The sequence below is a fragment of the Pelodiscus sinensis genome, chromosome 9, assembly GCF_049634645.1.
Source record: "Pelodiscus sinensis isolate JC-2024 chromosome 9, ASM4963464v1, whole genome shotgun sequence".
Lineage (NCBI taxonomy): Eukaryota > Metazoa > Chordata > Testudines > Trionychidae > Pelodiscus > Pelodiscus sinensis.
Genome location: NC_134719.1, coordinates 31,008,034 through 31,022,951, shown reverse-complemented (window position 1 = coordinate 31,022,951; position 14,918 = coordinate 31,008,034). Strand labels below are relative to the sequence as shown.

Below are 14,918 nucleotides of genomic sequence, written 5' to 3'. Positions count from 1 at the left end.
AAATCTTCATCTGCTCCGTTTACAAGTATTTCTTATTTCCATTAAAATTCAACGTAAGCTCTTGTAATCAAGCTAATTCATACCTTCTTACACATCACTAATGTTAGAGGCTAAGCAGCCCTTATGATTCCTCAGTAACTTTTTGTGATTATGAAACAATGATGTTTGCTGGTACAGTGTAAGAAAGGCTGGTCCATGTTCCTGTAGTTAATACATCTCAAACTTGGACTTGGCTCGAGTCATGATGTGAGTTGTATTACTTTGGCCCATCTCTAGTTTCATAAGAGCACTCAGGATTACCACTGAAACTGTCATGCACTTTTCATATACATCTACCACAAATTTCTGGTGAGCTAGATTAGTGTTATGGGGTAAGGCCTATTTTATAGCAACAAGTACACTTTCCTTACATTAGTGATTGCTTGTACCGAGTTAACCGTAGCATAAACAAGTCTGTTCACCCCTTTTCATAACCATTACGACAGGCTGGACCTCCGCGGGACCTGACAGGTCCCGAATAAGGCCTCCCAGGCACCCACTGGCTGCACATCTGGCCTCAGCTAGTCCCCATTGCCTTCAGCCAGCCATGCTGCTGGACCCCTCAGACCTGAATATCCCAGCTGCTGCATTGCTGGACCCGCTTTCAGTGGTGCTCCCCACACCATCTGTGCTCCTAGCTGCACCGCAGGGCTCCATTGTGCTGCCTGAGCCCCTGCAACAGTCCAGGCTGTGTCACTGGAGTTCTTCACACCGCCTCAGCTCCCTGCCATGGGGCTCCTAGCTGCACTGCCTGAGTAAGGGTGTTAAATGGGTAATTACAATTTTTATCAACTATATGATTAGCCGATAAGGGAAGGCTTGCTCAGTCCTGACTCACACTGGGTCCAAGGGCTATTCCTGCTGGGGCTCTGAAGTTTAAATGTAGCAAGAGCTGGGCATGCAGGCAGCCAGCTCCTACTACATTTAAACTGCAGAGATGCAGCGGGGGTAGGTCCCCGACCTAGTGCAAGCTAGGACTGAGCCAGGCTTGTTCACTCCTGACTCACACCACCTCCAGCAGCACCTGTCCACGAACACTGCGCTGACAGTAGTCCATGGGATGCGGACAGCCTCTGCCTGCAGCAAGCCTGTAGAGGCTGCTTCCCATCATGAAGCGGGGGAGGAGGCATCACTGCTGAGACTCTGGGTAGGCAGGGAAGAGAGGAAGAGAAGAACTGGCTTTTAAGCCAGCTCCTGCTCCCCCCCTTGCTGCATCTGATACAAAGGCAACACTGGGAGTGGGGTGCTGGAAAGGAATGTGAGTAGTCAACTCGACTACTTGATAGGCTTATCAGTGGGGTCAAATACTTGCTTACATCACTCTTGGACATGCCTTGAAGCTCTCTACACTGCCTGAAGTCCCTGCCATGGGACTTCTGTTCCACCAGAGCTCCCCGTGCTGGCAGAGCCACCTGCCGCAGGGCTCTCGCCTCACCCCAGGACAACGCACTGCCTGAGCCCTCTGGCGTTGTGCTCCCCAAGCTGCCTGAGTCTCCTCCCCCAAGGCTTCTGGGCCACCACTGGCCTCCCTGCCCCTCAGCTCTCATGCCCACAAACATCCATGGTCCAGCCAGACCAGATAGTCACAGTTCAGGGGGAGACAACCTGTGCTACTTAAAATCCAGTGGTCATTTATAGCAGAGCTTTAGTTCCTTTAGTCACAGGGAGAAAAGGCTGTGCTTGGATTGTGAAGAGAAGATACAAATGTCTTGGTACCAAATTAAGATACTTTAATGCTTTCTGCATAAATGCTTTATCTAATGTATTAGACAAAAGCAGATTAGAGATGTGACACTCAAAGCTGAAGAGGGACAACTGATTTGAACTCAGTATTCCTGGTTAGATCAAAACCGAATACAATTTAGATAGCGGAAAATAAGCTTTAGCCAGCACAATTGAGATATTGCTACCATCCATTCATTATTTACATTGTTTGTACTCAGCCTATAATCACTCAGGTTTCCTCTTTAAATATTCAAGGAGACATTGTATAGGTGGTGTAACTTTACTTTTTTCCCTCTTTTAAAACCAGAATCCCAAACTGTCTAAGAGTTCAATTTATTTCTTGTAACCTAAAAAGCTAAAAGTAATTTGAAAGGCTAACCTAGGACAAATTCTTGTTCTTTATAATTACAGGTTTGCAAACACAGACCTTTAAAAAAAATCCACAGCAAATTACTACAGAGCCCAGTCTGATATTTCACTGCTTTTGAGTCATTAGAAACCTTCAGAATGCAGTATCTTCTATAAACTAGCATTTCAGATTTCATTGCTAATAGGAGTAGCTTACTTTGGTAACTGGCATTGGTATAATGATCAGAACATACTTACTTTCTCTTCTACAGATATTAATGAAACCGTAAACCTATACGATGTTACTAAGGAGGATTTTTAAAAGTTATTTCAGGACAGAGGCCTAAAATATTGTAATTTTATTATTTAGGTGTGAGTGAACCAGAGAGTTTAGATTTTAAGTAATTAAATTAGACAGGTGTTTCAGGCCCTTAAATTTGCTGATTAACAGATTAGATATTGAATTGAAACCTAGATTTTGAATCCTAGACTTAAAGTCAAGCCAGTGTAACCATTTAGCTCTTGCCTCCCCAGCACTCCTCCCAAGTACATGGAGCTCAGAAGGGGAACCTGAAGCCATTGCCTTCAGCATTACTGCTTACCTCAGGGATGTGAATAGTTTTTAAAGGAGGGGGCCACTTCACAAATTTCCGAAGTGGTCGTGGACTGCCCCAGAAGAGGCGGGTCTCAGGCAGAAGGGGCAAGGCCTTTAAATAAGAGTTTAAAGTCTAGTAAGATGAAGGCCTAAAACTTAAGCCCATGTAGCACAGGCCTGATCTGAGGCCTAGTTAGACAAAACTCGGCTAACAAAGCAAAGCTAAGCTGTGAGCAAGAGGCAGGCCCCTGCTCACAGAACTTTACACAAACAGGGCTGAGTGTGTAAGACACTAATTGGTAATAGGCTCAGGTACAGAACAGTAATTGGTGCTAGTAGGTACTGACTGCAAAACAATATTTGATACTGGTCGTAACTTGAAAGCACATGACACCACCTGCTCATTAAAAAAAAGACCTTGGTACCCATACTCCTCACAGATACCGACTCAGATTCTGGAAAGGGTTGAAAAATGACAGCATGATGGACTGAGATCATCTAATCAAATCACAAAGTACAGTAATAGGTGGCAACCTGACATTAGGAGTGATGTAGAACTTGTTTGTACCTGTCTAGAAAGCGGTGTCAGGAGGCAGAGGGAAGAGAACAGCCTTTGTATGATCTAGAGGGCAGTGGAACCTCCCACTAAGTCATTCCATTGTTATTTATAACATATTTGTAGTCATTCGGTAGAGCTTACTGACAACTATTATTGTACTTTGCTGAACAATAAACCTGGTGAAGCACCTTTGATCCTTATCTGATTTGTGATCTTTGAGGGCTCACGAAGTCTGCTGTTTTAACTGTGCACATCAACAGGGCACATATCATTAAGCACACACGGAAACAGACTTCTGTTTATCATCATCAATGGAGCCTGTCAGACTGGCAACAGAAAGGGCTTGCACCTCCCACGCAACACATTAGCAGCAGAGCCGGGTGCTGTGGGCCCTTTCAACTGGTTCTATTTAAAAGCCTCATGCCTTAGCAGCCATGGGAAAGCTGGGAGCCCTTTAAATAGATGCAATTGAAAGGGCTTGCAGGTCTTGCATCACCAACATATTGCCTGGGAGCTGCTAAGGAGGCACTCCTGCTATTTAAAGGGCTCATGCCTTCCCCACGGCTATTAATGCATTGCCTGGAAGTCACTGGCTGAACACCTGGAACCAGAGTATGTAAGAGTGCAAAGGCAGCTTTTGACAACAGTAGACACTTTCCAATGTATTCAGCTCGTTCAGTTCATGGTCTAGTTCAGAATTAAAAACAGGAAAAGCTACTTCTCTTCCAATTAATGAATAAAAAAAAATGAGATGTGCATGGAGTTTTGAGATTTTGAAGAAGAGTGACCATAGGACAATCAAATTTAATTAATTACAGATAATAGATGCTTTGTTAGACCAATGTCAACTGAAAAAAGGTTTGCTAAAAACTCTGTCCAGCAAATGTAAAGATTTTTTTTAGATAAGAAGTTTTAAAATTGATTTGTGCAATTTCTGTTGAAGTAAAATTTTGATCCAAATGTAGCTCAATATAAATTTTAAAAAAGTCAAACTAAGGTATTAGCTGCCATTTTTAGCTTAAAATGTTAAGCTATACAATTGTTTACGCGTCTATATATAAAGTTTCCTATGGGTAGGAAAAAGCACCAAATATAGTGCTACTGAGATGTAAGAATAGCCAAGTAAACAGGTAACGGCTGCTTAATCGGTTACCCGAACCACTATATGGCTACACATTGCTGTTGGTTTGGCTCCCTGGGAGCAGGTGCATGCTGGGAGTCAGCTCCTGCACTGTAAGTAACTGTGTAACTACACAGTTAGCAAATAACATTCCTTTTAACATCCCTAATATTTAACTGAAAATCAATGTGTTTTAATAGCTACCATCTAATAAAAGAGTTAACCTTTCTTTGGGAAAATAACTAAAGTATACAAATGTAAAGTAAGATAAAGACTCAACATTTAAATAAAAATAAACTTAAACAAATAGTCTGGTAGCACTTTATAAACTAACAAAACATGTAGATGGTATCATGAGCTTTCATGGGCACAGCCCACTTATTCAGGTTTCCTGCTGCTAACTAAAATCTTATTTATTGAAAAAATCTGATTTCACTTAATTGTGATTTACATCATCCCACTCTACCCCAAAGAACATTAAAAACAGTTTATAGGTTTTTCCATGTTAATTAAAATCATATGACCCACTAATACAAAAAAAAAAAAAATCTAGAAGAGGATATGAAGATTATAACCAACTGAAACTGTGGAGGAACTGAGATACAATACAACTCAATAAAATCATTCAACCTAGAAATTAGTCAGGATATTAGGTTTACAATTTGGAGTTAAGCCAGCAGCTTAAAATGAGAAGTTTAAGGCAACACTGATCAACTATTCTGTGAGCAGATTATTTGAATTTATTTACTTTAAGGATTTACCACTAATATCTGAAGTATGAGCTCTGTTCCTTGTGTGTGACCTATCTACTAAGGATCATGACCTTGTTTGTTTTCCAGCTGCATGCTACCAAAAGCACTTTCAGTTTTCACAAATACACATGAAAACTTCAAGGTTTGAGTATTTCATCAGTAAATCACACTCAAATATTTGTGAAAAGCAAACCAGAAAGGCAATTTGCATATACAGAACAGATATATTGCAAACTCTGAAGTATGCTGACATTGTTCATTAAGGTCTAATCAAAACTCTTTTTAGTAGAGAATCCTTAAGTAGTAACATGACAAGTGATCTGAACCCTAGCTATTTTTCTTCAAAGAAAATATCACAGAATTATGCCCCTAGGGTTCCCAAACTGGGGGGGCATGAAGAAATTCCAGGGGTGGGTGAGAGGTGACCCAGCCTCCCCCTCGTCTGCTGCCCCCACCCCCAAGAAAGAGCCCAGTCTGTCCGTCCGCTTGGGCATCCACTCAACAAGTTTTGCTGCTATATTTTTTTGGGGCGGGGGGACCCGCGAAGGGGGTGTAATGTGGAAAAGTTTGGGAACCAATGCCCTAAGACAAGGCCAAAAAATATGACAATACAGACTGAGAAAAAGAGTGACACCTATTAAAATCAACTTATAATCCATAGCGTTTTGTTTTCCTTTGGGCGAGGGGGAAATCTCTCATTTTAATGCTAATGATGATCGACCATGCACAAGTTAGAGGATATCTAACAAGATCAGAGCCTAATATGTTTTGAGACTCCCCACAATCATGATTCTGCTACAGCTTTCAGATGCTATTCTCTGTAGTGAAGTCTTGGCACTGGAATTAATAGCTAATTTGTTGCATTATACTGTATAAAAAAATTACTTTACATCTTGTATACATAAGGGCTACGTCTAGACTGGCATGATTTTCCGCAAATGCTTTTAATGGAAAAGTTTTTCCGTTAAAAGCATTTGCGGAAAAGAGCGTCTGTATTGGCACAGACGTTTTTCCACACAAACACTTTTTGCGGAAAAACGTCCATGCCAACCTAGACGCGGTTTTGCGCAAGAAAGCCCCGATCGCCATTTTTGCCATCGGGGCATTTTTTTGTGTAAAACAGTTTTTAGCTGTCTAGACTGGACCTCTTGCACAAAAACATTTCCGGTAGACAGTTGGCAAGTTTTTGCGCAAAAGCAGTTGCTTTTGCGGAAAAACTTGCCAATCTAGACACAGCCAAGAAGTTTTAAACAGAAACACTCAACTCCATTGTGTGTAAATATACAACAGTGACTCACCTAAACAAAGAAAAAAAAGCTTGTTAACAGTGAAATTTCAATGAAGAACCGAAAACTTTTCTTACTTGGGTTTGGCTGCAATAAAACCTCTGTCTGTTTCATAATTTTTTCTGTCCACAATTTAGTACATTCTGCTTTGCTGAGGAGGTTCTCTAAGTGAGCATCCAATTCAGTCTTCTCTGCTTGACCAAGTTTTTCTTCTGTAAACTATTGGTTTAAAAAAAAAAAAGCGCTAGATTAGCAACAACAGTACAAACAGCTTCACGTAATGTTAGCCTTGATTCAATTATGTTTTATTTCACATATAAGCTTTTAGAAGACTGACAGGACACTTCAGTCTTCAGCTTCTAAGCCCTGTTCATTCCATTTAAAATTATTTCAGTAATATGAAGATATCTTCATAAAGCTAGCAAATGCGCAGCTGAGTTTACAAGTTCATAGTTGGAGCTTTCCAATTCTAACAAGTTAAACAGTGAAATAATATAATTTTAAGACTAAAATATCATTGTGACAAAATACAGGAAAATTTCATGTTTAAGAAAGAACAAATAGATTTTATGTCAAAATCCAGGGATAGGTATGCTTTCCTAAACAGCTCTATTACTACACCTGAGTCCTCACAACAAGCAGATAGTCCCAGCATGCTAGGCAACAATCAGCCCATTCAAGTTTTAGTTTTCCAGTTACAGAAAGGTGTACATTAGTGGGTCTGGGTCTTTTTACAACTCCTGAATGAGTTTAGTGGCTTTAATGAGTTCATCTCCAATGTTAGATTATGTACTCATCTGACAGCTAGGTTTAGGTTGGACATTTTCAGGCAAGGAAAACTGACTAGGCAATTAAATTATAAATTTGCTAGGAACTTAAGAACATAACCAGTCTAAAAAAGTATTCCAAATGCAAAATTTCATTTGTTGTAACTTCAGTATTCTCTCTGCAGTAACTTATACCTGAGAATCAAAAGAAGAGCAGAACTGACTGGCGAAGAAATCAGATTGGATAATCTTGTTTTTCTTTTCCATTATGCAGATTGAAAAGAGTTAACTTGGTACTGTCTACCTTTGACTGAAATATGTCCAGTCTTAATTACACTAATTTCCAATACAACATTCTCTAAGTTACTTGTCTTACAAATAAAGAGAACTCTGTTGTCCTATTGGCATCTATATGAATCTTCCAAGTAACAGAAACTAACTGGACAATTTTACTATCCATCCTGTATATACACAAAGTTGTATCAAGTACAGTTTCAACCAAGGATGTGAAGAAGCAGATAACTGACTACACAATGAGTTGAGAAGGGAAGGCACGCTGTCCCAGCTCGCACCAGGTCCAGGAGCTACCCTCCCCTTCTTCCCCCCCACTCTGCAGTTTAAACCTAGTAGGAGCCAGGCATACAGGCAGCCCAGCTCCTACCACATTTAAACTGCAGAGGCACAGCAGAGATTGGCCTGGGGGTGGGGGAATATATGAAGTCTTTGCCCCCTGTCCCTGCCCTGCTAAGGGCCCACATCATCTAGATTGAACAGCCAGCTGTTTTCAACAGCTGGCTGTTCCCTCTGGTGCTATGTGCCCCTGGGGAGAGGGGTGGCAGGGAAGGAAACTTCACCCACCCCCGGCCAATTGAGATGTAGGGGTGCAGGGAGGGTAAGAATGGCAGCGGTAGGCTGGATCAAGCCTGTGGAGGCTGTCTTGTCCATTCCTGATCTATGGAAACAGATTCCCTCCGAATCATTCCATAGAATACTAGCTGGGGAGAGAAGTGTACAGTGACAGGGAAGATAAGCACTGTGCAGCGACATCTCCTGAAGATAAAGCAGCCACCACTGAATATGAATACAAGGTAAAATTTTCATAAGCACCCAAATAAAGAGGGCTTGGGTTAGGGTGACCATCCATCCTGTTTTTAACAGGACAGTCCCCTATTTAGGCCCTCTTGCAGGTGTCCCACTTTTTTTTTTTTTTAAAAGGTGGGCTGTCAAGCATTTTCTGCTCCAGCACACCCCTGCTGGTCAGTCAGCATCAGAACAGTCACAGCAACCTTCTGCTTGTGGCTGGCAGGTGAATGCAGTCAGGCAGGCAGGGGCCAGCAGGTGGTGCGCTTAAGCAGGGTGCAGAGGCAGAAAGACAGGAAGCCAGTAGAAGGAACCTGTGTGTGATAGATGGTGAGGGAGTGAGTGAGGGGTGTATCACCCTTCCCCATGTGCAACCTAAAGCAGGGTTTCTCAAGTGGGGAGGAGGAGGAGTCTGCCAGTTAAGCCCCAATCTCAGGCATCTGCTGCAGGACTGAAATCTTGATCTCTGATGACCCCTCTTGCACTGAATTAGCCCAAGCCCTAATCTGCAATGCCCCAGTGAATTCTCAGCACCTCCCCAAACTGAAGCCACAATCCTTGCCTCCTTCCACTCCCCAAACCATGAGTGGTAGGGCTAAAGCTGAGAGCAGCAGGATTGAGTCCTGCATGCCCAGTGCTCCCTGTAAGGGGAGAAGCATCCAGAACCTGTTGGCAGAATTGTGGGGCTCTCTAGCACACACAGTACAGTACCTGGGAGAGCTCCACAGCTCTCTTCCCCCACCCCCACCAAGTTAGAGAAGAAACCCAATCCACAGGGCAGCTAGTGGTGCTCCCTCTTCTGCTGCTGCAGGGGGCTCAATCTGCCCCTCAGCTCCCAGCCCCCTTTGTTCACATAGCCAGTAAGAGTGGGCAAGTGGCAGCTGGTCAGGGAGAGCAGATGTGGGCCTCAGGGTAGGTAGAGAGGTGGTCACAAGTCGCAGGGCTGAAGATGCCATCCCCAGTACACCACTTCCCCCGGGCTGAAAATCCAATCCCTGGTGTCTCTTCTCCTTCCCACCAATGCAACTGGGATCTCTGGGGCTCAATGTCAAAGCCCTGGCAGCCCCTACAAGGCTGAAAGCAGGAACCGAGAGGGTGAAGCCCCAAACCCTGGTCCTGTTTGCACTGAAGCCAGGAGTGGCAGGGCTGAATCCCAGATTCCTGGTGCTCCCCCATGCGGCAGAAGCTCCCAAACCCATAGGCAGAGGTGGGAGGTGCTGGGGATGTAGTCCCCAAGTTTCAGTGGAAGTTAGTACTGAAGACAGACTCATCGCTTCTCTGCCCCCACCATTTGGCCAGTTTGGAGGCAGGAAGCCAAAGCTGGGTAGTGTGAGGCAGCTGCTCCTGTGGCTGGTACAATGGCGCAGTCAGCCACGTGTTCCCGTCCCTCCTGCTACAGAGGGTTAAAGCTGCTCCTCAGCTCCCTGTCCTCTTTTCTCACACAGTTGGTATGAACCATGGGGAAGGGAGGGGAGAGAAGGGAAGACCGGGCTCCGTGCCTGGTCAGTGTCCCATATTCACAATAGAGAAATGTGGTCACCCTAGCTTGGGTGCTCTTGAAAAGATAATGCACCTTCTCGTGGAACTATTTATTCATGAACAAATTCATAGCTAGACTTCTCTGCATCCCAATTTTTAAGCAAGTCCAAAACCTGAAAGCAACTCACCAAAAATATACCCTGCCCTCCGCCCCACATGAGCTGCTACACTCGCCTTGGGAATAGATTTGCTGTAAGAATGGTTACCTAATACAAGAGAAGTAAGACCCTCTTCCCCCTGTCCCCCTACCACAGGGCTAAGGAACAGGAGCCAGTTACAAAGTGCCCTTAGCATTAAAAAGTTGAGAGCAGTTTGGAGACAGAAGACTACTAAGAAAGTTTTTAAAGCAATATCAAAATCTACCAGTATCTCCTTAGAGAGAGATTGAATCATTAAAAAAAGATGTCCAGCTAGGTTCATAAGTCATGCCAGCTGCTAAAGGTACACTACCCATGTTAGTTTGTTTCACATGATACTTTTTTCTCATTGGTGGACATTTATCTTAATGTTTCAGACCCCTGCCCTAAACAGTTAAGGGGTCACATGTGAATACATTGTACAACATTGTGTAAGCCTCAGTTGCTCTATCTAGATAGAGGACTTACTGCCCTGCCCCATTGCCACAGCATCCCCACTCCTCCTTCCCTCTCATGCCTGCAGGTTGGGGTTCCCCAACTCCCTGAAGCGCCCAAGGGCAGGGTGTGAAGGCACATGGCCCAAACAGAAAGTTCTTCCAGCCCTAGGACTCTATGATGAAAATAAAAGGGTGCACCCTAGCGCACAGCTCTGGCACGAATGGGCTGTGCTGTGCAAAAGCCAGGAGGGAGCTGTTTAAAGAGCTGGCAGGGCCGGTTACCATAGGCCAGTACCTGTAAGAAATGGAGGCCGCTTTCACCCCTGGGCGCGAGAGAGGGCTCACACCTGGGGCGCGAGAGGAAGGCAAGAGACGCTCGTTTCGAACCAGCGTCTCAATACGGAACTGGCACCAGCCAGGGCTCATTGTACGCCCGGAGTCACAACCCCACCCCCGCTCGGGACAGCCCTGCCCCAGCTCACAGAGCGCCCCGCTGGGGTTACCGCGGGCCGGGGTGCGACCCCCCCCCCCCCACCGTGCCGGGACGTGGGGCCCAGCTGAGGGGCCGGTTGAGGAGCCGGGCTGAGCGCGAGCGCGGACCAACGCCCCAGCCGCCGGGCCCCGCAGCGGCCACCCAGCACCAGGCCGCAGCCTCCAGCGCCGCTGCCACAGGCAGTGCCCGGGCCCGCCCCGCGGCGGCGGGTGTCGGCGCGGCCCGGCTGCCGGTACCTGCACTGCGCGGCTCAGGAAGGTGCCCGCGTCGGCGGCGAATTTCTTCACATTGAAATCCATAACGTTCATCCTCGGGAGCCGCCGCCGCGGCCGGGAAAGGGGGCGGGGGCGAGTCCCGACACCAGCAGCCGCGGCCTTTCCTTGGGGGAGGCGACGGGAGCTCCCGGCCCGGCTCACAGGAACCCGGCAGCCGATAGGGCGCAGGGCGCGGCGTCAGGCCCAAGGCGCCGCCCGCGTTACCGCCCCCTGGCCCGAGGGGCTGGGGCACGGCGACGCCTTAAAGGGGCCGCCCCCGCCTCAGGGATCCGCGGCGGGGGGAGCAGAATCTGTCCTGCCTGGGACGCGCCTCAGCAGGGCTGGGACTAGGCGCTATAAGCAATCCTGGCAGGAGGGTCTGGTCCTTCGGAGGCGCACACAGTGGCGGGGCTAGCCTTAGTGGCGCTCAGCTTCATTTGGGGGGCTCCCCCCTGGGACCCAGCCAAGAAAAAGAACATCGCCCTGCCCCTCACATTTTTCATTCCTTTTTTCCTTCACCCTCCTCCTATTTACACAAGTAACAAGGAGTAGATGAAAATAAAGTGAGGTATCTTGATTGTTTGGGTTGTTTTTCACAGGCCAATTGAAAAGTGCTGAGGATCTCAGCAGACCACTTAATGATCTTTTCAAATATTGTTTGTACCATTAGCTAATTATGGTAAAATGTGTTGGCTAAGAGCCCTTTATGGGGGGGGGGGACCCAAAAATCTTTCCTACGTCCACCTGAATGGAGTTATCAGACCTACTTTGAGGACTTCTGGTCTAGGTGAAAGCTTGTATTTCCATTAAGCCAACATGAAAAATGTGAAAAGAATAAAATGCATAGATGATGAATGAATGGAAAAATAAAAGTTAACTTCCTCTGAAGAAACTTATTCAATTTGAAAAAAATGTTGTTAGCTTCCTTTCTATGCTTTTTCTTTACAAAATCATCAATTAAGTCATAATATTTTGTAGAAAGGCACTTTCAATTGTCGATATTGCTGAAATTGTCAATTTTTTTCCCTGCTCTCTTCTTCCTCACACAGGCCACTCTGTAGAGGGACTTAGCCCCTTCCTCCCCATAGAGTGGCTTCCCCCTATGCAGGAGATGGGAGGGGAGGTGTTGCCGGACCAAGTGCTGAACTGCCCAGCCCTGGGGGGCCTCATGTCGTTGGGGGGCCCCATGCCAGGATATGGTATGTTTCATTGTAAATCTTCCCCTGGGCTCACAGATGGACATTAAAAACAGCCTGTGGCACCTTAGAGACTAACAAAAGAATATATAGAATGTTGAGTTTCTGTGGGTAAAACCCACTTCATCAGATGAATTAGAGTGGAAATATATATAGTGTATATATTCTGTTACTTCCACTTTAATTCATCTGATGAAGTGGGTTTTATATATATAACGGAAGAAGACTGTCAATTATTTATAGGGCCCTAAATGAGACTAATTAAGTGGAACGGATGTGTCCCATTGATAGCTTGTGATGTGAAAATGTATATGTTAGAGGCAAGAGAAATTGTCTTTGTCATTATTTCAGTTTTCTACTCATCACCCATCCAGAGCTCATCCAAGATTTCACCACTTCAGATGGCTTGCAGAGTGCTCAAATGTGTTCTACTCAATATGAGAGGCAAAGGGGGTGAGATAATATTGTTTAATGGACCAACTTTTGTTGACAAGTTTTCAAGCTCCACAAAGGCATATATTTTCTGAATGGGAGAGATTAACCTCTCCCTTAGCCCTTTGTAAAATCCACTGTTTTATATTGGTCAAATGTTGTTATTTAACTTCCAAGAGAGTAGTAGCAGGATAATTCATGACAAGGTAAATTGCAAAAAGGCCATGAGAAGGGACTGTTCTCTGCAGTCTTTTGATATAAATAAGGAAATTTAGACTTATAGACATACACCAAAAAAGTAGCTATCAATACACTCTAGGTGATAGCATGTAATTTTAAAATACAACATTAAAGTCCACATTGTATAACTAAAGTGCAGTAATTAATGCAAATAAAACTCACTATCAATAAATCAAGACAATTATAAGCACAAATTATTCTCCCATTTCAAAACATTTCCACTGTTTAAAACACCTTCCTCCCACCCACTCCTGGCAATATTCAAATACTTGGAGAAAAATGAAATGTACTCATACAGATTAGTTAGGTATTGACCACTATGTGATATGACCTGTGGCATAAATAGCAATTTGGTATTTTTTTTAGTTGGAAAATAACTTTGGAAACATGCTGTATTTAAGGCACTTACCCATCCACAGCAACAATAATTAGCTAAACTGTTTTGCCTTTCCTTTACATATGGACAGAGAGATTCTAGGGCAGTAGGACAGGAAGCAAAATCCAAGAGGAAGTAACCAAAACAATCAACTTAGTCTTGTTTACATTCTTCAATAGTGGAAAGCAGGGGAGGGGAAAACAAACAAACAAAAAAATTCTGCAAAACAGTTATTATTCATGACAGGGTCTGAAAGCTGTTGTGTAGTATACATGCAATTGCTCTGCTTGAATGAGATTTGCCATTCTTTACCTTTTTCTTTAGCAAGTTTAAATATCTTTGTGTTATACTGCTTTCAAATTTTTTTTTCTACTGTTGATTTAGCTTCAGTTTGCTGGAAGTATTTTTAATAATGTAATGTGTTCTTGGTTCATGATTCTCTTTCAACCTCTGTAGACTATAATATCTTGAAAGTTGAGGAACCATGGTTCTAAACCTTGTGCTGTTACCCTGAGCCTTTCTGAAAGGCAGTTAGACTAAAGTTCTCAATCTTACAGATCAAGCCACTTATATCTCTACATATGTATTAAATAGCAAATTTTATGTACCAGTGTTTGAAAGATGAGATTTAAACACCCACGCTATGGCTACACTACAAGCTTTTTCCAGAAGAGGAAATGCAAATGGAGTGCTCATTTGCATATGTCATGCTCTCATTTGCATTTTCTCTTCAATCCTTTTTGTGGAAGAGGTTTTTGCACAAAAAAGCACTGTGTAGATGGCACCTTTTTCCGCAAGAGCCCTTCTTCCTCATTTTTTTATCTTATATTTTTTTATCTGAAGAAGGGCTCTTGCACAAAAGGTGCCACCTACACAGCGCTTTTTTGTGCAAAAAGCTCTTCCACAAAAAGGATAGGAAGAGAAAATTTAAATGAGAGTGCAACATATGCAAATGAGTGCTCCATTTGTATTTCCTTTTCCGGAAAAAGCTTGTAGTGTAGCTGTAGCCTCAGTTAACATGGAAGTTGAAAGTAACAGATCTATGGATAGCAATCACGAAGGCTACAATTTAGTTATGAAAAACTTTAAAAAACCCAACAAATAGTTCTGCAGCATCTTAGGGTATGTCTACACTAGCTCATTAATTTGAGCTAGGTAGGCAAATCAAGCAACCGGAGTTGCAAATGAAGCCCGGGATTGGTAGTACTGTCAGCTCCCACTGATTCTGGAACTGCTGCTCAAGCAGTCCCCGTGGCTAGCCATGTTGCCTGCTGCTCAGGCAGTCCCTAGGTATAGTGCCTGGATCCACCCATGCAATGGCCATTGTAGCTGGGCCTGGGTCTGCTCCTAGCAGCTCCAGTGTGCCTGGATGCTGGGCCACCCAAGCAACTGGCTGCAGATCCACTGCAGCAGGGGCCAGTGTGGCTAGCCTCTGGACCACCTGATCAGCAATCCCTGAGGCCATCTGCTTGAGCATCACCTACCGCTCCAGAAATCATAGAAGTTGTGGAAAGTCATGGAATCCATGATCTCTGTGACAGAT

The 14,918-nt window shown here is 44.4% G+C and overlaps 1 protein-coding gene across 1 annotated transcript in view; it reads right to left on the bottom strand.

Moving 5' to 3' along the window:
• Window positions 1–11,365, bottom strand: part of SH3GLB1 (SH3 domain containing GRB2 like, endophilin B1) — a 34,536-nt gene extending 23,171 nt beyond the window's left edge. Inside the window, exons 1-2 of the mRNA XM_075936407.1 lie at window positions 11,114–11,365; window positions 6,502–6,643 (exon numbers count right to left, since the gene is read on the bottom strand). Coding sequence (XP_075792522.1) covers window positions 6,502–6,643; window positions 11,114–11,185 — 214 coding nt within the window. The 5' untranslated portion in view covers window positions 11,186–11,365. The remainder of the gene's footprint in view (window positions 1–6,501; window positions 6,644–11,113) is intronic.
• Between the last annotated feature and the right edge of the window lie 3,553 nt (window positions 11,366–14,918).